The sequence below is a fragment of the Mugil cephalus genome, chromosome 2 (genome assembly GCF_022458985.1).
Source record: "Mugil cephalus isolate CIBA_MC_2020 chromosome 2, CIBA_Mcephalus_1.1, whole genome shotgun sequence".
Classification (NCBI taxonomy): domain Eukaryota; kingdom Metazoa; phylum Chordata; class Actinopteri; order Mugiliformes; family Mugilidae; genus Mugil; species Mugil cephalus.
In genome coordinates this window covers 19,448,511-19,472,021 of record NC_061771.1, presented here as the reverse complement: position 1 = coordinate 19,472,021, position 23,511 = coordinate 19,448,511, and the positions used below count along the sequence as shown (strand labels likewise).

The following is a 23,511-nucleotide window of genomic DNA, read 5'->3' as shown; positions in this document are numbered from 1 at the left end:
AACTGTTTACTGGTCCAACGACTCCTGTTTTCTTTTACATTCTATGGGCCGGCCTTGTGTGTGCAATCGGCTTTGGGTGGTGGGGAACATATTCACCAGGAGACGGGGAACACCACCTCGCTGTTGTCATGGAGATGTGTTTGGTCTGCAGCAACGTTGAGGTAAATGTGAAAGTGACAACCACAGAAATGCCAGGATCAGGTGGGTGGTTTTAATGTTGTGGCTGATCAGTGAATGTGTGGATTAGGCAGCATTTTTTGTGTCTGTACAATAAGTTTATCATTTGTCTTGATTATTGTTTGGCAATTTTTTTTTATATTAATTTAATCACAAACCAGCGACATGTGTATCGATACTGAAATATCGATACTTACGATACCAGGCCTTTATGCTCTAAGATCCGTTCTCAAATCAAAATATTGATACTTTTGATACTTGAGTCATTCGAGGTGATGTAGGAACACGATGGAAAGTAACAATTACGTTTAACACCTCAGGTTAAACCCCAACACAGAATATGAGGTGACGAGGTCAACAGAAGAGGAGAGAACAGTGTCAGAATTAAGACGCAAGTTTTTGTTTTATAGTTGTTCTTAACAGTTAAACAATAAATTATTTTAATGGTGTTATTATTTTACCTTTAAATACCAGTCTGAAATTTACTCAGTCTCAGATCGGAAAGGAAATCGGTGGTATTGAACATCACTACTACAAACCAATGGCTACTTGAGATGAAATATGGTTTAATGCAATGAGTTTAGCTACGTTCAGGTTATACATATTTTCTACTAATGTGGAATGATGCTACGCGCAATAGCAGGTTATGTACAATCTGGGTCTTGAATATTTCTCCTGAATTGATTCATTGGAGTCACTTTTTTATTTCCCTTGTATTTGTTTATCTCACTAAAATCCATATTTAGTTCGTACCAGGGTATTTTCTACATTTTCTTCGATGTGTTTTTTTGTCGTGTGTGTCATTTTTTTATGAACAACAACCTGCCATAGCGACAACAGGTGAAATTAGCCTCGGCTAAAATTTATAATGTTCATTATATGTTCTGTTCCTAATTTAAATAATTAATTAAACTAAGTATTGAACAGATCAAGTATAACGTTCAAATCTGTGGTTAAAAATCACTGTAGTAAAACAACGTGAAAAAAGCAACACATTTTAATGTCGTCTAAACTAAAGTGTTTGTGTGTTTCTTTTGCCGCTATGCTCCTTGAACATACGTCATTTCACCTCCATTAGCCCGATATCATGTGGCAATGAGACACAAGACCTTGTTTCTGTCTTTCTTCACCTCTTTCTTTTCCATCCTCCAGTCATATAAGTCTGAGGTAAACAGGATTTAGTCTGAGAGTCTGAATGAATAAGTTGTACCAGATGTTGACGTGGGGCAGGTTTGTTTTTGTCTTGCAACTAAGTAAAAGAAAAATTCAACATCAAATCATATATTACGATAAACCAAATGAGAGTTTAAATCCTATCTGTGAAAGCCATGAGATAACACCTTAAACGTGTGGTACTTTTATTAAGAAAAAAATGAGTGAAGCTAAATTGATCCTGATTGGCCGGTGAGGGACATTACAGCTCATCCTTGGATGTCTCGTTGCTCGGTACCTCTGCAGACTCATCAGCCTCCTGAAACAGAAAGAAAACTATTTGTGAGTGAAGCCACACCTAAGGTAAAAAGAAAACGAGAAGCAGCGTAAACACAGACCTTGCTATCATCATTGGCGTCGTCTCCGTCTCCATCTTCATCATCATCATCATCATCATCATCATCCTCCTCTTCACTCTCCTTGGGCAACACTCCTCCGTTGTCCAGGAACTTTATAAACGTCTCCAGATCTCTCTTACCAGTGTAGGTGATGGGCTGAGACAAAAAGAAAGAAATGAGAAGCTGATCCGTGTGTGTCCTTGTGTGTGTGTGTGTGTCTTTGTGTGAGTCTGTGCGTGCGTTGTTTGTACCTCTTTGCCACCGGCTGGAAAATATTTGATGGTTGGAAATCCATCGACCTCAACGGACTCCGCTTCGTTGGCTGTGGCGTCCATCTTGGCTATGATGATGTCGTCGTGGTCGGCATATTTCTCCCCCAGCTGGTCCCAGACGGGAGCCAGCTCCTTGCAGTGTCCGCACCACGGAGCGTCTACGCAGACAGACAGTACATGCGTCCTGTTAGTGGACTGTTTAGACTGTTTAGGTTCGCTGTCACTCAGGTCATGGTATATCCAAAAACTTTAAAGAAAAGACTTTTGTGAAGATGTTTCACCACTCATCTGAATGGCTCCTTCAATTTGAAGGCACTGGTTGGGAGCTGAGGTTTAAATACGAACATGTGCGAGTGTGGCCACATCAGACACTGGGCTTATCCTCAAAGGCTGGGAAGCACCTACCCCACCTTGAAACTGACCGCATGAGCTTGTTCCAGTTATTCACATGGAGAAACTACGGTTTAATAACTGTGACAAGTGTCAACATAAATGGGAAGAATCTTGGGGTCCCTTAATGAAATACCTGGACTCAATATGATTTTTTTTTTTTTGGAGTTGCATCACATTGCTCTGCTTTTGCATTAATGTTGTCGTTAGGTTGTAACTTTGTTAATCAGGTTTATGTCCTAGAGTTGTAAAGACCAGCATTTTTTCCTTCTCTCATTGGTTGGATCAGTTTTTTTTTATATATATATACATTTTTTTTGGTTGTTTTGGTTGTTATGAGCACCTTTTTAATACCGTCTAGATTTTCTTTGTTTAGTTTTGTAGGGGGAAAAAATCTAATAAAAAATGATTAAAAACTATAAAAAGAACACCCACGCTGTAACCAAGTACATTTATTCTTTAAAATTCATAAGAAGACTCGAAGCGCACCTCATTCCCACCACTTGAGTGTAATTGCGAGTGCGGGAGGAACTAAGTCAAAGAAGGTCTGAAAATATGACCAGACATTATGACTGAATGTGATAATAATAATAATGAATGTTTCAGTGATTGCACAAAGTCTCATGCAGGTTTTTAATCTGTCCCACCCTGGAGGTCCCTATAATAGGACCAGGCACGCTCACTGATACGGCTGCACAGAGTGGAACATGTGGTTCAAAGTCATCAATACCACAGAGTCTCTAATTCACAGCTTTAAAAATGTCAATTTAGTATTATCACACGTGTCTCTTCTTGATCGAAGTCGTTTGGTTTAGTTTTCCAATTTTGCAGCTGTTACTGACTGAATATAGGGAATCTCTTTTTCACGTGGACATTAAAAACAACAAAAATAAGCAAAGTGACTCACAAAACTCCACAAAAACGTTTTTCTTCTGGTCCAAAGCAACGGACTCAAAGTTCTTTCCCACCAGGATTTTAACTGGGTTTTTGTCCCAGTCCTCAGGGACGTCCTCAGACCGATAGTAGGGCTGCAGCACAGCAACAACAGGCCGGGTTACAGGGATTAATAGTGCGGCGTGACTGAATTTATAAATGTGCGTGTGTATGCGACTGCATGCGTTACCTTGGCAGTGCCATCCACGACCTCCTGGCACAGCTGTCGCAGTGAATCTACCGTTAAGTCCTTGGAGACAATGTTGAACTTCTTCCCTGAATCCATATTGATGATGCGCGCAGTCGGGGCGTCGTCCTCGGACACACCGAAGTATTTCAGCACGTGTGTCAGGGCTGCTGTCACGTCAATCACAATAAACAACATCTATATAACACACACAAACACACACAGACGTGGGGTTTTCATCACTTTCAGTAGACGTGACACTGACTTCACCTTCACATCAAACGGTTTTGATCATGGGGATTTTAATTTAGTCCCCGAATGGATGTCAAATCCCTGCAATGTGTGCAAACATATTTACGGCCCAATAACACAAAACACACAACTGACTAACCACACACACATGCACATGCTGTTACCTTGCCCTTGAAGTCTTTGGCAACAACCCTGGCCTCGTCCACCAGGCTCGTCTGACTCTTCACAGTGGAGTTGATGAACAGCAGGCTGTGCAGGCGGACGTCAGAGGTGAAGATCTTGTCTGCCGACTGAAAATTCACACACGCAACCTCAGCACCATTTCATACTTTGTTGTTACGCGTTTTTGCGTGCATGCGTGTGTTACCTCCTGACTGAACGGGATGATCAGCTCCAGGCTGTTTTTCTTGATGAAGTTTGTCAGATTAGTTTTGTCCAGCTTCCCGTCTTCTGACAACACAAATTCCGCTCGGCCGTCATCGAACTGGCAAACACACAAACGCACTCTGACGTCAGTTTAACTGAAGGCCTACACTGAGGGCTTTAGTCGATCAGCTCATTAGTTGAAGAAACTAAACCGCTACTATTTGAGTTTTTAGATCTCTGTAAAATCAATACATTTATTCATGCAGTTACAGTAACACAAGCAGTTTGTGATGCCTAATGCTAGTGACCTCCCGGGCTTTTCTAATGGGAATATTCTTCTAATTTATCATATTTTATTAACTAAGGTATTAACTGAAATGTATTAATTGAACCGTGGTGATCCATGATCAAAATAATTAATACTATATTTCATAGGTTTTCAACAAGGGGTCTTTGGTTGATTAGACGTTTTTGATACATTTTTAAAAATTTTCCCTCACAAGTTACATTTTTTTTATACACATAAACATGATAACAACATATATGAGTAAAGGGATAAATGAAGGCTGAACACGTCATTTTTCAGTCAGCACTTCACTCATTCAGTGATACAGGAGCTGTCTCAACAGTGCACCGTTTCACACAGAGCACCACACTAGACCTGTCAATCTAAGCTACTGTACACAGTAGGCCCCGCCCCCATCACTGCGGAGCCAATCACGAGGTTGCATATTAAACACTGGCTCTGTCAGGTGAAATCAAAAAGCACACTACAATATTAGCAGAAGAGAAGATGTCAGGTATGTTTATGTTTCTGAATATTTGAACCTGTGTATAATTTGAATAGCATATTATTAAATGCAAAATGAGAATAATAATAATGTATATTTATAAATAGCACTAGGCTGAGTTAATATAGAACAATATAGTAGGTAGGGGGTCCCTACTTAACTTAATTTCTCATCAGTTTATGAGTCCTTGGCCTGAAAAACGTTGAAAACCCCTGCTCTTATTTTCATGCACATTTGTTCAATTATCATGCTCTATATGTCCAGTCGTGATTGACGCAGGCCTTGTGTTCATTCTAAACTAAACTATAAATCTCTTACATTAGAAACCCCTTTCAAATATATTTTTTTACTGCTCTATGGACAGATTTGAATCTTAACCAGGAGCGTGTATGTGCTGTGTTTAAACGCCAGGTGGCAGCAAAGTTAACACCATCTAGGTCTCTTGCTGCCTTGAGCTCTTTTTCTATAAAACCGAGGACTCTCTGCCTCTCAGTAAATCCTCTTACCTTTTTGAAAAGCACCACCGTGTCGGCTTTCACCTCATATTTCTGAAAAACTTCAGGAGTCTCTGTAACAGCCAACTCCGTGTCAGTCATGTCGAAGTAAGCTTCCTTCAACACCTTGGCTGCTTCACTTTCAACACTCTGGAGGAGGAACAAGAAGAAATAGTAGGAAAACAATAAATAGTAAAAATGTACAGATGCGCGCTTGGTTTAATAGTAAAGCCGTATGTGGTTAAACAGAAAACAAACAAACAAACAAACAAACGTACTTTGAAGAATCCAACAACAGTGATGTTATGGGCGTCGATGAACTGAGCTGCAGAGTCTACAGAGTCGAGGACTGGAGCTCCAGGGCCGGCACGACGCTGCATCCACTGGATTATTCCATCCACTGACCTTTTACCTGGAAAACACACATCATTCACACGTTTTAACAAACTGCTAACTACACAGGTTGGAGACATATGCAAACAATATAAAGATTCAGACAAATTGCCTTTGTGAGACAAAGACACGCACAAATAACGATAAAGATGCTGTAGCCTGTAGGCGTCTGCTTCCAGGCTCTATGCAAAGCTAAGCTAATCACTACAATTTCTAAATTTTAACAACAACGCTAGCTATCCATCTTCAATAATTCACGGTAACAAAGTGGATAGATGTTTAGTATTTCAGTGCGATTGGTGAAAGATTTTCATACATGCTAATGCTACAAATGTTACAAACATTAATGAGGCTCTGCAACTTGTGCAGCAGGCAAACATCATGCAAACCTTTTGTTGTGCTTACATTAACATCTGTGCTTTTAACTCTTTGCGGGCCTTTGTGTCAATTTTTATTTATTTTTTATTTTTTTACACATAATAAGTTAATTTATCCATAGCTAACCTTCTGTAGTCTGCGTTAGCATTGCTGCTAGATTACACGTGTCAGTGGAGTGTTAGGGGGCTTGCTCTGACTTGATATTGTCATATATATATAACTTTTTTTTCTCAATTGTTTGAGGCATTCCTGCAAAACACAATGTATCAGAAACAGTAACCACTGGCCAATAAGTAAATAGTGGGTTATGTGCAATGCTTGAATTGCGAATGTCAGCCCCAGCGCCTCTGCTTTTCACCTAAATTATTATTTTCATTGATACTTCAAGTAGTAAAGCTGATGGTAGTGTTGCTGATTATTATTATAGTATCTATCTAATCTAATCTAATCTAATCTGATCTAATCTAATCTAAATGCAGAAACCTAATCTACTGGTGGTATCTGAGGTGAACATCTAGGTGTATAATGTGACAAATGTTTGGATAATCTGCTGTTAATTTACCCAATGAATTAATAAAAATAATGGCAACAATTGGACCTTGACCACCATGAAGAACATACAAAGCTGGTTATCAAATGCTCCAGGTTTTACTCGTGATGTTGGGGCATAAATGTGTTCACAAAAGTTGCATCACAGGGAGAACACAAGTCTCCATAATGCAGATCAGTGCAGCTTTGAGGTTAAGGTTAAGCTTTGAGTTCATGGTGCAGGTTGCTTTAGTAGTAATCATGGTTACCGGTGTACTCGATGGGATTCTTGCGGTCTCCTTTGATGAACAGTTTCAGAGTGGGGTAGCCTCCGACTTCAAACTCCTCCGCCAGCTCCTTCTCCTCGGTGGCGTCCACTTTGGCCAGACGCCCCACTGCTTTCTCCTCCTTCAGCTTCCCGGCTGCCTCGGCGTACAGCGGCGCCAGCTGTCTGCAGTGGCCGCACCAGGGAGCATCTACACACAGGCACGAAGACAGTTTATGTCTTTGAAACAGCAGCCTGCGACTGAGCAGGTGATGAAAACTGAAGGGGCTTTAACCAAAGCAGGCTCCTGTTCTGTCGCTATCAGCAGCTCCCGTCCAGATACACATGGAAATAAGCTGCTGATAAGGCGAGTGGCAGTTGGGCCGTGCGTTTATAACTCTTTGCTCTTTCTCCTGCTGTGACCCCTCAGCTCGCAGCGCTGAGCTCTTCTGTGGGAGAGTTGAACCATGATGACATCTGGACGGGATGGACCACGTGTGTGGTGTGATAAAGCCCCAGCTCCTCCAAAGCTAGAATAAAAAACTCTGGAAGAAAACCTAGACAAGGCATGCTCTGTTTTATACTGTAATAAAAAAAAATCAAACCCAGTCGCCTGTTATGTCAGATACAGACCTGATGGATTTCACAATCCTCTCCAGCTTGATTCTTATTTTACATTTAAAATTTTATTTGACACTAAAAAAGTCAGTCACACTCTATTTCATGTCATTGCATTAAAAATGTAAATGTTAATTCATAACTTACAGAATTCGACCAGTAAATACTGATTCTCGCTGAGAGCTCTCTCAAAGTTGTAGATGTGGAGAATCATGACATCTTTCTCCTCCTCTATCTCTGTCGTTTTCTCTTTCTTCGGAGGCTCTTTGGTTTCCTCTGTCTTTTCCTCCTTAGACGTCTCCTCCTGTGATTCGGTGTCTTTGTCGTCGGGGTCGCTGGCCTGGGTGCAGGAGGCCCACAGCAGCAGGCCCAGCAGAGTTATAGATAAAAGCTTGTGCGTCCTCATGTCTGAGCTGCTCTGGTACCTCCGCTCAGGTGTGGGCAACCCTCAATACATGTGTCACTGGAAGTTAGTTTATTTAACTAAGATGGGGAGTGTGTGTCAAAATGCTACTGGCCTTCTCCGTCATCCAATCAGGCGACACGCCCGCAGGAGACTCTCTTCGGTCTGAGCCAATCAAGCAGTGCCTTGTCGACTCAGAAAGTGGCAGATGGACCCCGGTGGCTTCATCACACGTACACTTTTTTTGTTCTTTTTGTTCTTTTTTTGTTCTTTTTGTCTCGTTTTGGCATCGCAAACGGACCCCAACGCCCACCAGATGGTAGCATTTGTGTATTACTGTGGCGTTTCACTCTTTTCCCCGCTCCCTCATTTCCCTAAAAACTGTGTCAGCGATAGCAGCAGGTGAATTCCCTGCTCTCTTCTTGTTCCAGGTTTACTCAACTACAACAACTTTTAACTGTTGCAATGTACGTGCTTTGTTTTGAACTTGTAATATAAAACCTAAGCAGCTGAAGCTGAGTGCTGTTACACTACTGCACTGGAAAAAAAGCAAAAAAATCCTTGTATCAAAGATATACAACTTGTGTTTTGTTCAGAGACAAGATCCTATTTAAGTTTATTTTAATTTTATTTTTGTCAAGCACAAAAAGCTGCCACGGTAGCAAAATTGAGATCAACTGAAATCATGACCAGATGGGATGTGTTATTGGTACTTAAATTGTCCCTCGAAGACAAATAAAGTTTCCTGAATCTGAATCTGGTGGTTTAAGTTGTTGTTCATGTTTAGCCTCAATCTCAAAAACTTAGGTCAAAAGGAATCAATTTAACAATAATTTTTTCCTCGACAAAAGACATTTTCTCTGGTAAATATAAAATGAAAATATATTTTCAGAAAACAAATGATAGAATTTGAATCACTTTGCAGTGAAATAATAAGAAATGAAGCTAAACTGTAAGAAATTCTTGAAACAGATGATTTTCTTTAAAAATGAGATGAAGTATTGACCCAGAGGTTTGAACAGCCCACAGCTTGAGTCGTTACCTACAGTGTGTCTCCAACCCTAAGCCTAACCATTAAACCGCTGGTCAGTGTTATCCTTTACTGTTTCACCTCGACCCACTCATGTCACACCCATGGGTGTGGCCCTAAGTGCTCTGTCACACCTGTAACCACAAACAAGTGTCATATCACAGCGTCCCCGAGCGTCCACCCGTACATCACCCATAAACTTCAGCTTATTTGATTAAATTAGTTGTAAGTGTCGTCCTGGTTTCACCAACCTGCTCTGAGTAACTTTCCTCCCTGTTTAAGATGCATCTTAAATTCTTACTAAGATAAACAGCTTTCATTATTGACACAGTTTTCTGCCTCATTGCTCATGTTTATTCTCAAAGCAGCAACTTTACAAGCTCAGCTTTCCTATAATTACTTTGACCGATTTATTCCTAGGGAATCAAACATCACTTCTAAATATCATGTAGTCATGTTAGTTTACTGTATAAATGCTGCTTCATCCTGATGCGCGTGGGCCAAAAGTGAAAAAAAAAAAATAAATAAATAAAATAAAATGTTCATTATGATCATGTCTTTACAAAATCCATAGTTATTTATTGTGGAAACCATCAATTATTAATAACAAAATGAACAGATCTCACTAGAATGTCACCTGTATAACGTCCACATTTAATAACAATTACTTTCTCCTGAGCTCAGCTAAACATTAATAAAATTAACTCGTTCAAAATGTGTTATGATTGTGTTCTTTTTGTTAAGTTGAGATAATCATGACAGATATTCCTTTTTTTGGCAATTTATCAAATTTTATATGGAAAAAAAATAACAAATAATACACCTCTCCAGGAAGTGCGTTAAATCCAAATGACATGACCTGCTCTGAGGTTTGTTCTTTCTCCTCCTTCTTTTACATTTAAACTGTGTGTTCACTCAGTTGTATACATAATCTTTCCATAAAAATGCCATGTGGTGATTGGTTATAGGCGGCCATGTTGATTTCAGGCCGGAAAACAGACCAAATGTGATAGACTATGATAACCTCAAAAGTCTCACAGTTATATATTGACCCATGCTTGAATCCATCACCTTCTCTCTTTCTGTATTTATGGCCTCAGTCAGTGTAGTGGTGCATTAGTACTTGCTCCGGCGGTTTCATCCTCCGGGTTCAGCAGCGTGTCTAGAGACAAGTGAATAAAATTTTAATTAACTGATTTATATATGTATCACTAAATCAGTGAGGGAAAAAACAGAAAAAAAAACAGCGTTAAATGAATGAACCTGGTAGAAACTTTATAAACTCCAACACCAATTTAATAAAAGTACAAAAAAAAAAAGGTAAATGTATGTTGTTGTCCTCTTAATTGAATCTTTCACACACACACACACACACAAAAGTTCGTTAGTAACTGTTAATGGCCTGGCTTGGTGCTGGGACGTCCAGGGTGAAAAAAACATTTCAAGTTCTTTTTTAAACTACTAGTAGAAGTCTGACAAGCAGAAGAAAGAACAAGAATAAAACAGCAAAAAAGACCAATAACTAAATAAGCACATAACATAACTTCATTGCACATTAAATGCACTGTTACACCAACATGCTACGTTGTCAAAGAATGGACATTTATTCTCAACTTCAAAGACAACGTGGACAAGAAGAGACTCGCTAAATTTAAGCAGTGTGCGCATCTGCAGACTGATGACAACTGGACCAGCAGTGTGTCTCTGAGAGATCAGATCCTGAGCTTCACAAACTGAACGGCAGTCGCAAGCTGGTGACACAACGTTTGTCTCTGCTTTAGTGAAAACAACACACTGGTAGGTGCGGCAGGTTTTCCTTTGCTTGTGTCAAAGCTCTTCACGCCCACCGAGGCGTCGGCCTAATGCTGCATGTGTGTGTTGTCCGTCAGCGCGTGAGCGAGCTCAGGGTTGGGGTCCCAGTTGGCCAGCAGGTCGCTGAAGTCTGGCTGGGTGCCGTCCAGCGCGTGCGCGCTTAGGTGCGGGAGCGGGTTGTAGTGCAGGTTTGCGTGAGCGTCCGTCGCCTCCTGCGAAGGCGCGCCGCCGTTTGCGTGCGAGACGTCGGGCGCGTTGACAAAAGTGACCAGGGAGCAGCAGGGCACCGGCTCGGTCCAGAAACTGAGCGGGAGGTGTCGCTTGATCATCGGCTGCCCCGGGCCGTGACTCGGGCCCCTGAGGTCGAATAGTTCGGCCAGGGGGCCCAGGCCGCTGTTGCCCTTGGCGACGAGGGCCCCTGGACCATCGGCGCCAGTTGCCAAGATGTTCTCTTGCTCCTCTGGGCTTCCCGCTCTCGCTATCCTCAGCAGGTCGTCGTAGTAACGCAAACGCCCGCTGGTCGTGATGGAGACGGAGTCGCTGTAGATGTCGCACGCTTCTTGGTCGCCGCAGGATCGGCCAAAGTACCGCTGGACGTCTCGACTGATCAGGTCTGCGAACCTCAGCAGCTGCTTGGTCACGTCCAGAGAGCAGTGAGCAGGGTTCAAGAAAACCTCCTCTAAACATTCCTCCTCCTCTTCTTCCTCTTCCTCTTCTTCCTCTTCCTCCTCCTCCTCCTCCTCCTCCTGAGCTTCAGACTCTTCGTCCTCCTCCTCTTCTTCGTCTTCTCTCACTTTTAGCTCTTCCTGCAGCGTCTCGTCTTCGTGTTCCTTGCATGGAGAGTTCTGGAAAATCATGGGGAAGTAGGACGGAGCCGGGGACTGGATGAGGAAGTTTCTGATGACGCCCGCAGCCATCTTGGTTTACAAACCTGTTTGAGACCTAATACAGAAGGAGAAAGAGTATGAAACTGCAAAACAGCTAAAAAAACAAAAACAAAACAGTTCTGAATCAATAAATTGAATTGGCTTGTGGTGTGAAAATGAGCTTCCGGATTCAGTTACCTTCAGTCTGTATCCAGGTGGAGAGGTCGGGCACTGACGGGTCGACGTTTCTGTGCGTGCGTGTGCATATATGATAGCGGTTCATCGGGATTGCCACCGTATATATACCGCAGCGCAGGGCTGTAGACGTGTGTCTCGTGTCGGATGAGGCAGCTTCCAGTACAAATATTTGCGCGCCGGGTTGGTCAAACACACCTTGTTTACTTTATCACTGGGCAACTGGGGAGGGGGTCTGAGGCTAATGGATGCTCTGCTAGGGGATGATGGAGAGTGGTTACACACACGCACGCACACACAAACACATCATTGCTTTTTTCCGTCCCTGTTATCAGACTAGTTAAAGGACAAAAGAGCATGAAATCAAATCACATGCTGTTTTGACTTCTAAAGGGGAACACTCTGCGCAGACATGAGACCACCGCGCTGGTGGTCAGACGCTCTCCTCAAAAACGTGACACTTGTTTTTTGTTTTTAAAGTTTAAAGCCAGCAACAGTCTGTCTCAATAATCTTCAGCTTCCAGGTGTAGAAATAAACACTGAAAATAGGCTACAGATATATGTTTCAAACTAAATTAACAACAGAATTTTCCAAACCACCCTCACAACACCTGATGTCCTAAAGCAACACACACGTTAACCTCCATCTCCACACACCTGAGAGACCTAAAGCAACCGCCATCGTTAACCATCTCATCTCCCACACACCTGATGGGTCCTGAAAGCAACACGCCATCGTTAACCATCTCATCTCCCACACACCTGATGGGTCCTGAAAGCAACACGCCATCGTTAACCATCTCATCTCCCACACACCTGATGGGTCCTGAAAGCAACACGCCATCGTTAACCATCTCATCTCCCACACATCTGATGGGACCTGAAAGCAACACGCCATCGTTAACCATCTCATCTCCCACACATCTGATGGGTCCTGAAAGCAACACGCCATCGTTAACCATCTCATCTCCCACACACCTGATGGGTCCTGAAAGCAACACGCCATCGTTAACCATCTCATCTCCCCACACAGGTTGAAGGCACCCATGTTTCCACCCAGTCCTAAAGAATAACTTCTCATCTAATTGACTCAATTAATTTTATGACATGCACTTGGTTTCTGTATCAGGTGATGTGATGTCAGGGTTTTTGTCTTCATGTCCAAATCAGTCATCCTAGTTTTACTGACACACACAGACACACACACACACACACACACACACACACACACAAAAACACTTTTCTGTTAGTTATAATTCTCTTAACAAACTCACAGTAGGTCTTCGAACATGTTGAATAATACCATTTTTTCTAAAGACAGAAATAACATTGACTAATGTTTAAAAATAATCTCTCAAAAAAGAAAGAAGGAACCGTGCTTTTTGGTAACACTTCCTCTTTCAGCCGTACAAACCCAGATAAATGAATATAACCTTTCAAAACAAGCCTCACCTACTGTATGATCGGTGCAAAGAAAACCTCAAGGCAAATCCTTTAATTCTCTGAGGAAATATGCTGTAACAACCTGTCCTCACACAGAGGAACTTAATCTTGAATAAGCGTGGATGGTATTTGGAGGTTCACAATGTTTTTTGGGATATAAAGTGATGAGAACATGTAGAATGAAGCCAACTAATAGTGTGTTCTCTACATATAACATGGAAGTGATTCAGGTCATGAAACACTTATCTGACAACTTTCAGTCTTACTGATTAAATCCTGCGCCGCCAGATCTGACATTTTTTACAGGCATCTGTAACACTGTACACATGTCGGCGTAGCATTAACATTTGTGTGTGTGTGTGTGTGTGTGTGTGTTATCAGGACATCCTAACTCCCGTGGCCTGACTGTCATCAGTATCCAGGCTTCTGTGTTGATTCTAGGACTAAAGATCAATAGCGACAATATGTCAGCTCTCAAGAGCCTGACAATGAATTACACACGCTTTTAGGCACACAAGCACATGGACACACACCAAACACACCCACACGCAGAAACTTTCTAATGCATTTATTTTGTTCGATCCATCAAACTTAAAGCACGTTTCAGACATGAGCAATCAGGTTTGTGTGTTTATATGTAAACTAATGATCAGTTAAAATGCGAGAATATCTGAAATAAATCAATTAATCACACATCGCAGGTTAGATGTTTGTCTACAGCGTATTTAAGCTTTAAATTGTAGGTGATGGTGACAAGCTATTTTGACACGGTGAGAAATGAACATTTCTAGATTTAGTCAAAAGCAGAAAGAGCACGTATCTCGAATCATCTTGTACAGACATAAAATTTTAAAAAAGAACAACAAAAAAATAGGGATGTCAACCAAACTTTGTCGACTTCACATTTTGATTCTTAATATTTACACTTGATTCTCATGACTTAGCATACTACTACTACTACTACTGCTATCTACCTGAGGCTAATGTAAATGCTGCAGGAAAAACATATTACTTCAATACGTGGCTCACGAATCAAGAAGAAACCCAAAAGCGTTCAAAGCTGTGTCTCATTTCCGTTTGCGTGTTTTCCATTGAAAGTCTCCGGTCTCTTAATAGCGGTTCGCAAACTCTCCCAGAACGCGGGGATCTGGTCCTCGTCGCCAGGCCACTCCAGGTACGTCCTGGAATTCATGATCCTCCGGAGCCTGCAGAACCTCTTAGGGATGATTGCTTTGTCCACCGGCTCCAGCAGAATCAGCACAATCGTGTCGTCGTTTTGGTCGAACAGCCTGAAATGGGTGTAGTCCAGCTCGTACTTGCACCATTCGCTCTTGATGAAATGCTGAGAGAGGATGAAGAGTGTCCGGTGGCTCTTGTCTATGGCATCCATGATGTTGTCTAGGATCCACCCTCCGGGAACAAAGTCTCTCTTGTGGAGGCAGAGTTGGAGGGGCGGTTCGGACCGCTCAAGCGCCGGGACCAGGTGCGCCTCCACCCAACCGGAGTCCATTTCGCTGTAGGAAACAAAGGCGTCGTATTCAAGCACGCCCTTCTTCAGCTTTGGCTTTCTCTTTGCCCTCAGCCAGGCCCAGGTCATCCTCATGTACCACAAAACGCCAAACTTGTAACACAGGCCTGAAATGAGCAGACACGTAACCAGGATGCCGGTGCAGAGTAAAGAAAAAGCTATAACTGCGTGGCACTCAAACACAGACAACCTCACGTCTGCTACGCTCTTTCCCCTCTCTGCGTCGGGGGAGCCACAGATGTAGGAAGTAAGGCCATCTTCGAACAGGACTCCATGATTCGTCGGGTCGCTTGTCATGAAAGCCACAAAATCGCAGGAACAGATGTAAGCGCTCGCACCGGCCTCCAGACTCTTCAGTGTCTTGTAATCGTGAACATCCTTACTGCTGAACGTGCGTAAGTCGTTGTTTTGGATGGAGAGGAGGGCAAGGCGAGGGTAGAAGTGTCCATCTGGCAAAGCTCTTATCCTGTTACCAGAAATGTGTAACTCGGTGAGAAAGGGCAGCTCGATGGTGAACTCGGTCAGGTCATTTCCGGACAGATCAAGGATCTGCAAGGTCGTAGGCAGACAGGCCGTCACCTTCTTTAGATGATTGGACGAAAGGTTTAAGAACAGGAGACTCGGTGGCCAGTCGCAGGTCTCGGGCATATCTTGAAACATGTTTCCACTCATGTCAATGTTCTCAAGCTGGTCGAGTTTGGTGAAAAGATGGCTGTTGAATGACTGCAGCAGGTTTCTGCTGACGTTGACTGTGTGCAGATTCAAAAGGACACCGGCGCCGTCACACATCATGTCACTGAGAGCGAGATCGCTCAAAATGTTGTCGCTGATGTCCAGAAACTCCAGACTCGAGAGAATGGCAGTGGTGGTTTCACAAGGAATGGCAAACAACTTGGAGTTCAGCACAGACACCCTTCTCACCACTTTGAACACAACATACAGGAAATTGAGGGAAGGGAAACGGTAGAACCAGGTGATGTCAACGTTTTTGACGATGACTGCCTCCAGCTGTCCCAGGCTTTCGGGGAGTCCATCTGAATGTGACGACAGGAAGTTCAGAAACAGTGCAACACCATCTGGATCTTCCTCCCAGCCTTCCAGGTAGTTGAACTCTAATAGTTGTGTATCTTCAATTCCTACCATGGTTATAGCTGAGCTTGACACCACGTGCAGAAGCCCTATACTAGCTATAGATGACATGGTAACATTTTTAAAGTAAATGCCTGTAATACCATTGTCGCAGGCGCTTTTAAGTAGGAGCGTGTGGGCGACAAAGGAGAAAAATGTGTCCCTCAATGTCAGCATTGTGTTCGGGTGTGTAAAATCTGACAGTATAGCCTGTGCGAGCGAGGGATCACTGTGAAACGCATCGTTTAGACCAAGTGTCACGTGGCTAATTGGACTAAGTTTTGTCGTCAGACTTTCATTTGCGTAGACTTTCAGATTCCTTCCATCCAAAAACAGGTCTTCAAGATGAAACAGGCTGGAAAAATCACTTTTATTCAGGGAGTGAAAGAAAGGTCCACCCAAATGTAGGGTCTTCAGTTTCTTTAGTGGCTCAAAAAGTTCACCTTCACCCAGTGTAGTATATTTGTTTCCCAGAAGATTTAAATACTGAAGAGATGTCAGGTTCTCAAACCACCCGGGAGACAATGTGTCCAGTTGGTTGAAGGACAGGTCCAATTTCTCCAAATGAATCAGTGGATCAAACGCTTTTCTCTGGATCGTTCTGATATTGCAGTAACTCATGATCAATGACCTCAGGGTGGCGTAGGAAAGGAAGTCATCGTTCTTGATTTCCTCCAGTCCGTTGAAAGAGAGGTCAAGTTCGGAGACGAGCTCCGTGGGGGAAGCAGGGACTTCCGTCAGGTTTAGTCTCGAGCAGTTACAGGACGTTTGTTCACAGCGGGGACACTGTGGCCTGCACACTGAGACGCTCTGCAAGACGAGCAGGACAAACACGAGAAAAGCCATTGATTTGATCTTGAGTTCCTGTAAAAAAAAACAAAACAAAAAAAACACATACACACAGAAAAATCAATTGGTCATTTTTGACAAAATGGTGGTACGTGGATGAACAACTGTATAAAATTTGGTGTCAATATTTAAAGTGTATTGAAAAAAACAAAAAACAAACATAAATCTGTCCCACATGTTACATAAGGCTAAAAATTGCTGGCTGTGGTTGTTGAGCCGCAACACTAATCATCACAAAAAAAATTGCAAAAGAGGCAGATGCTGGTTTAACCCTTAAAACCATCACTGTAAAAACGATAAAGCCTCAGTTTTACTTAAATACTGGCCTTTTTTAACAGCATGCATTAACTTGCTGAAGTTCAGAAGTTACCAAACCTGTAACTTTATCCTATTTGCAGGATGTATTATACGTATCCAGGATATTAAACAAAAACATGCAATTTTAGCAATCACACTTTTTCCTGCAGTAATGAGTCAAAATGTTTAAAAAAAAAAAAAAATGTGTGTCACGGATATACAGTAACTATGTCATTTGTATCTTTTAGTTGCGCGGCCAGATTCCTGCAAAAATTAAACTTTAAATGATTTTACTTGATTTGTTGCACAGAAAACACAAGAAAATAATGTACGCGAAGCAGACAATCAAAACTGATAAAAAAAAACATAATAAAACCAGCTCATGCATTAATAGATTTTAAAAGGTTACATGCATGATATAAATGTACATTTAATTCTGTCTAAATAGACAAATATATGAATTTCAAGGGGAGAAAAATAAAAAATAAAAATCTTAATTTTAACATGTTTATGGTGCACTTCAAATTTGTTAAATACAGCAATTAACTCAATATAAATCATTATATCCCACCATAGTATTCACTTTAGTTTAATTATTAGCTTTTCAGTGCATTATAAATATTAAATTTATTTCCTTTTGAAGCTTCACAACTCTAACCTACAATAAATAATAATAATAATAATAAATTAAAATGCATAACAGTCCAGCACAGTATCTATAAAGCGTGACAGTGAATGAGAGAAATACCTGGATGACTGTGGCCGTCCGGCTGACGGATGAAATTTCTTGCCCGTGCGGTTACACAGGAGGGCGTCTTCTCTGATAGGCACAACTAGTTTGTAGTGAAATAGTTTCCCTGTGTCACATCATTAATCCTGTTTTATGAGGAAGTGCAGAGAAACAGAGCGACATCCTCCTTGTGGCACATTTTGATGTGGGTCACAACAACCAGGACAGTTGGTGGATTGTTTTTGTTCCACTGAGCTGGTGGGATCAGAAACAACAGTATGCAAACATTATGGGAACAGCCATCTACTGCGACCTGTGACTCTGGGGGCTACGTATTTGCCAGGATCAGAGACGAACGTCATTAACCGACAGCACTTTTAAGAGAAGGGCGAGTCTGATTCTTCTGTCAGTTTAACAGTGTAGTCGATTAAGTGCAATATTGTTTAACACAAGGTTGTGTTTTGGAGATTTGTCTCCAGAGGTCTCATTTCTTCTGTTATATAATATTTGCGTCTGTCTCACATCCTCTTTTGAAGATTGTGATCTTCACCCTCTGTGTAGACTTTGTGAATTCAACATGATACATGTGTACAGAGTCTGGCAAGTAACAAGATAATACACTCACGGGCCACTTTATTAGGTACACCTTGCTAGTAAATGGTTGGACCCCCTTTTACCTTCAGAACTGTCTTAATTCTTCATGTCATACTTTCAACAAGGTGTAGGACATGACAGCATCACATAGTTGGTGCAGATTTGTCGGCTCCACATCTATGATGAGAATCTCCCGTTCCACCACATCCCAAAGGTGATGGTCTATTGGATTGAGATCTGGTGACTGTGGAGCCATTGGAGTACACTGAACTCATTGTCATGTTCAAGAAACCAGTTTGAGATGTTATGAGCTTTGTGACGTGGTGCATTATCCTGCTGGAAGTAGCCGTCAGAAGATGGTCCACTGTGGTCATAAAGGGATGGGCATGGTCAGCAACAATACTCAGGTAGGCTGTGGCATTTAAACCATGCTCAGTTTGTACTAAGGGGCCAAAGTGTGACAAGAAAATATCCCATCTCATCTGAATGTCACAGCTGAAATCGAGACTCGTCAGACTAGGCAACATTTTTCTAATCTTCTATTGTCCAGTTGTGTTGAGCCTGTGTGAACTGTAATCTTCTTCAATATTTTCTCTTTTTCAGACCATTCTCTGTAAACCCTAGAGATGGTCGTGTGTGAAAATCCCAGTAGATCAGCAGTTTCTGAAATACCCAACTTAAATCCCCTTTCTTCCTCATTCTGATCCTCGGTTTGAACCTCAGTAAGTTGTCTTGACCTCCTCACACATAAATGCATTGAACTGAAGCCACGCGATTGACCGATTAGCTATTTGTGTACCTAATGAAGTGGCCAGTGAGTGTATATAGGTCTGGCTTACTAACAAAGCTCACACATTTCTGCAGCATAACATTTTACCTTTATCTAATTATCCCATCTTATCACGATACTGTGCTTGGTTCCTTTTTAGTTACCGTGCTTCTCTGGTATTACGGGCGGCTTGGTTCCTTTTTAGTTGTTTGCTTTAATATTGGCTGAGTGTGTATGTGTAGGTTGGAAGTCGTGTTTGGTTGTGGTCTACGTGGGTTCCACATTTTCTGAGGGTTTGACAAACCACTGGTGGTTGGACTCCGACGATCAAACTTCAGAGGGACGAGGAGAAAGACTGAAAAGTCCATAAAACAAAGATATTAACACGTGAGAACCTGCAGCATGTAATTAAAAAGAAGACTGATGTCGTTCAAGTACAAAACCTTTTTTTTTTTTTTTTTTTTAATTTTCTATGGTCAAAACTGCAAAACATCTAGAAAAATATACAACAAATGCTGAACCTTTCACAACATTTAACATCTGAAAATGGGAACATAAAAGAAAAATTCACATTTTCCCCATTAATGATAAAAGAACATTCATTTTTATTTCCTTTCTTTTACATATCAATGTTTTATACGTTTGCAATTATTGTTAAGGTTTGCCGCTTTCTTTTCTCTCTCTCTCTCTCTCTCTTTTTTAAATTTTTTTTGTGTGTGTGTGTTTTAAACATCTCCACAGTAGCCCGAGTCGTTGGAGAGTTGGGAGTTGGAGCTGCGGTTGGACGAAGAGTTCCATATGTCCAGGTTCATGTGCGGGCCGAAGGGGTTGAAGCTGGAGTACTGGATCGGGCCGCAGGTCCCCCCCGGCTCCCGGCTGTAGGGAGAGCGCGGGGGGGTGATGGGAGTGATGGGGGTGATGGGGGACACGGGCGACATCGGGGCTGATCGCTCAGGCTGGAAGTGGCTCTGCGGTGTCCAGATGGAGCCAAACAGGCTGGACATGGGGGACAGGCTGCGGGTACCCGAGAAGTATGGCTGTGGGGGACGAACAAGGGGGGAAACATTAGCGTTGTAGCTCAGCGGCTAAAGCACAGAGACGTCTAAAGAAGCTGCCTGCATTATCTAACTGTACCCGTCGCTGTGCTCTCTGCTACCATCTGTTCCCTGGTTGTCGTTTCTTTTCAGCTTTATAATCACGTCTCTCCTTCTCAGCCACAATAAAAATGACCTTTCCGCTCCAATAATGACAGCGAACTTCCTGCCCCCCCTCAGGAAAAACAGTCGTCTCTTTCAGCGCTGCAGCGTCTTGCAGCTGTGACGCAAATCATTTAACTTTCATTCACTCTCTCCCTGTCTCTGTTTCCCCGCTCACGCGCGGACGAAGGCGAAAACACACAAAAACTGTGAAATAAATACGAATCCTGCTGCAGTCGGGAAACTAGACACGTGCAGTGGCTGTTTTTAATGAGATGAAGATATTCGCACGGAAAAAGCAGAAGCCACAAAAAAAAAAAAAACGAAGGAGCTAAATTCCTGACCACACATCTGCACTACCGGAAAGATTAAACCCACTTTTGAAACAGGATGTTTTTCTTCCTTGTATCATTCTTCCTCTAAACTGCACTGAAGTCGGAATAGAGAAGTCGGTGAAGCTAAATCTGTGCCTAAACATGCACCTTACGGTAATTTGAGGGGTGAATTTGGCCTGTGTCTGATAAACGAGTATTGTAATGGAGCAATCGGCCAACTACTAGTGTGCGCTCACTATTTACTGATGGATTAAATGTTGTCCGACCAGTACGATGGAACCGCAACATAATCACATAATTGCATGAGAACGTTCCCATTGTCTGGAGCAGCTAGAATTTACAGAACATGTGTTGCCTTTAAACGGCCCTGATGAACTGTGGGAATTTTCTGTGTTATTACTTTATAGTTAGCTCACGTGTGTCATGATTTCAACTTTTGCATCATCTCCTGATTACACAAATGAAACTGTGCGATGCATTGTATATGGAATTTCCTCCATCTTCGTTGATGCGTTCACAAACACCCGGAAAAATCTGTACTGCAACTTCAACTTCACGTTGCAGGTGAACTCGAAGAGGAAAATATAAGTTTGGTGCATTATGACCGTGCTGAACGCTAAATATGTGCAGCAGTTACTCTACTTCTGACTGGCTAGTGATGTTAGCTTGGAGAGAGGAAGTTGTGTTACTCTCATTCCATTGGTTGATGAACTTAATTGAACCTGACCCACATTTACAAGTTTATTTTTTTTCTTAATGTTGATCTGGCACGGTGCCGAAATATTTTAAACCCTGTATCAAGTACGACAGCAAAGCCACATATTGGCCAAGATAAACCAATAAACCGATGACAGAATTAATTTAAACTGGAATATCCTCAGACTGAATGACATTTCATCACATCTGGACTGTTGTGTAATCCATCTGTAGCTTCCACTTCTCATCTAAGTTTGGAATTTTTTTTTTTTTTAAGAGCAAGTGTTTAATAATAGTAACTTGATCGTACACTACCGGCCAAAAGTCTGAAAGCAACATCAAACATCATAGTGTCATTGGTAAACTTTGCATAAAAGTAAACATGATTATTACACACAGACTAACTCATCAGAAGACATTTCTAGCATAATTATCAGGTATGTGAGTTTTTCTTGCTTAGACGTTTCTTTCTTCAAAGTAACCTCCCCTGGTTTTAACAGCAGCGCGGCAAAGACGAGGCACTCGTTCCACAACAGATTGTTTTGTTTTTAAGACCTGAACAGAAACTTGAAGTTGCTTCCAAACGTTTGGCCTGTAGTGAACATATTTGGTTTCCGTGTGTTGTTTCATCACAAACACTGGAAACATTTTAAGTTTGACTAACTGACTAAAACAATGATTTATAATCTGCTCTGAATTGACCCTCGATTTTAAACTATAAAAAGCAGAAGCGTCACAGTCGGACCGCGTGGCGCCTTGAGTTTAGCATCATGAAGCGTCACCTTGCTGCCCACGCAGGCTGCTGTGTCCCAGGTCGAGGGCGACTCCTGAGGCTGCTCTTCGCTCCAGCTGACCTGATTGCCGTGTGTGTTCTGGGCCTCTGGAACGGGAAAAGCACTCGGAAACGTCCCGTTACCTTCAAAACAAGAACAACAAACGAATACTGAGGATGGAAGACAAAGAGCCTTTAATACTTTAATAGGTTGAAGCTTCGCAGGATTTAATTCCTTCAAACGTTTGAATGAAAATTAGACGTTAATCAATGTGCGTGTGGACTCTAACTGCTCGTCCTGAGGGTTGAGCTTGTACCTATGTAGTTGGCCTCCTCACAGTAGTAGGGACTGTTGCAATGGCTGTTGGCACTATTCCAAGTAAACCTGCAGGAGACAAGGAAACATTTAGGTACTTTCAAAAGCAACAGATAAAACTGTCACACTAATCAACCGGAACACAAACACACAATGCCGCTGCAACAGACAAAATATTATTACAACTAGATAATTACATCAGCAGACGTGTCACGTGCTTCCTACTCATCAGTCAGAGATGATGTTTACAGACTACGGGCTGATTTGTGTTCCTCTCTTCGTTGCTTTATTCGGTGCAGGGTTTGTGACCTCTTCACAATTACAAAACACATTTTAAACTGAATGCTTTTTAAAACTTACCCGTTGTACGGGCCTGGATTTGGCGGTTGAGGTACGTAGGAAAGAGCTTCGGTGGCGTTGTATCTGAACTCATTGGTGAGTGGGATGGATGGAGCGGACCACGTCTCCTCAGGCAGATACTGACTTGTCAGGTCTGTGTGGTACCATGACAACAACATTAAAACCACCACCGCACCTTTTTAGAGTGAATCTTTTAATCTTTTGTGTATTTTTTATTTTTTTTTTACCCATGTTCCTGTCCATTCCTGCAGTGACAGCAGCAAAACTGGGAGTGAAGCTGGATGCAGGCGTTTCTGGGCTTTGGCACATGTCTTTACGATACACGCTGTTCATGCTACACAGAGGAAAGACGACAGTTATTTGTTACACGTAGCGTAAATGGAAATACAACTGTGTGTTTTCTATTAGCTTTTCTTGTTTTGGCCTAGTTCCAGACACCAGGAACACTAATAATAAAAACACTTATGAACATGATCTAAATATCGTTTAACCTCAAAAGTTGCTTCAATGGAACCGATTATGCAAATACGTTAATCTGCACGTCGACATTCATCTAATTTGACTCCTTTTAAGTCTGAAGTGTGTGAATTCCTTTTTT

General features: G+C 42.1%; 4 protein-coding genes across 5 annotated transcripts in view; all 4 read right to left on the bottom strand.

Annotated features, from left to right (window-relative positions):
- Positions 1-1,518: 1,518 nt before the first annotated feature.
- On the bottom strand, positions 1,519-8,058 carry pdia2 (protein disulfide isomerase family A, member 2). Its single transcript, XM_047575633.1, has 11 exons — positions 7,742-8,058; positions 6,981-7,187; positions 5,691-5,824; positions 5,425-5,562; positions 4,129-4,245; positions 3,926-4,051; positions 3,513-3,707; positions 3,297-3,417; positions 1,979-2,157; positions 1,728-1,883; positions 1,519-1,648 (listed from the first exon to the last, which is right to left on the bottom strand). Exons 1-11 carry the CDS (start codon positions 7,998-8,000, stop codon positions 1,592-1,594), a joined length of 1,689 nt encoding a protein of 562 aa, XP_047431589.1. The 5' UTR covers positions 8,001-8,058; the 3' UTR covers positions 1,519-1,591.
- A 2,698-nt stretch (positions 8,059-10,756) lies between these two features.
- LOC125003752 (protein PERCC1) lies at positions 10,757-12,365 on the bottom strand. Its single transcript, XM_047577893.1, has 2 exons — positions 11,904-12,365; positions 10,757-11,781 (listed from the first exon to the last, which is right to left on the bottom strand). The coding sequence occupies exon 2, from the start codon at positions 11,754-11,756 to the stop codon at positions 10,887-10,889; it is 870 nt and encodes a 289-aa protein (XP_047433849.1). The 5' UTR covers positions 11,757-11,781; positions 11,904-12,365; the 3' UTR covers positions 10,757-10,886.
- Positions 12,366-13,896: 1,531 nt separating this feature from the next.
- On the bottom strand, positions 13,897-19,513 carry LOC125003751 (toll-like receptor 2). Its single transcript, XM_047577892.1, has 3 exons — positions 19,347-19,513; positions 17,894-18,130; positions 13,897-16,863 (listed from the first exon to the last, which is right to left on the bottom strand). The coding sequence occupies exon 3, from the start codon at positions 16,843-16,845 to the stop codon at positions 14,398-14,400; it is 2,448 nt and encodes an 815-aa protein (XP_047433848.1). The 5' UTR covers positions 16,846-16,863; positions 17,894-18,130; positions 19,347-19,513; the 3' UTR covers positions 13,897-14,397.
- A 410-nt stretch (positions 19,514-19,923) lies between these two features.
- tmem131l (transmembrane 131 like) overlaps positions 19,924-23,511 on the bottom strand; it is a 29,753-nt gene continuing 26,165 nt past the window's right edge. For both annotated transcript variants that reach the window (XM_047577890.1, XM_047577891.1), the window contains exons 30-34: positions 23,141-23,247; positions 22,914-23,046; positions 22,555-22,622; positions 22,248-22,381; positions 19,924-20,275 (exon numbers count right to left, since the gene is read on the bottom strand). In XM_047577890.1, coding sequence (XP_047433846.1) covers positions 19,964-20,275; positions 22,248-22,381; positions 22,555-22,622; positions 22,914-23,046; positions 23,141-23,247 — 754 coding nt within the window. In that variant the 3' untranslated portion in view covers positions 19,924-19,963. The remainder of the gene's footprint in view (positions 20,276-22,247; positions 22,382-22,554; positions 22,623-22,913; positions 23,047-23,140; positions 23,248-23,511) is intronic.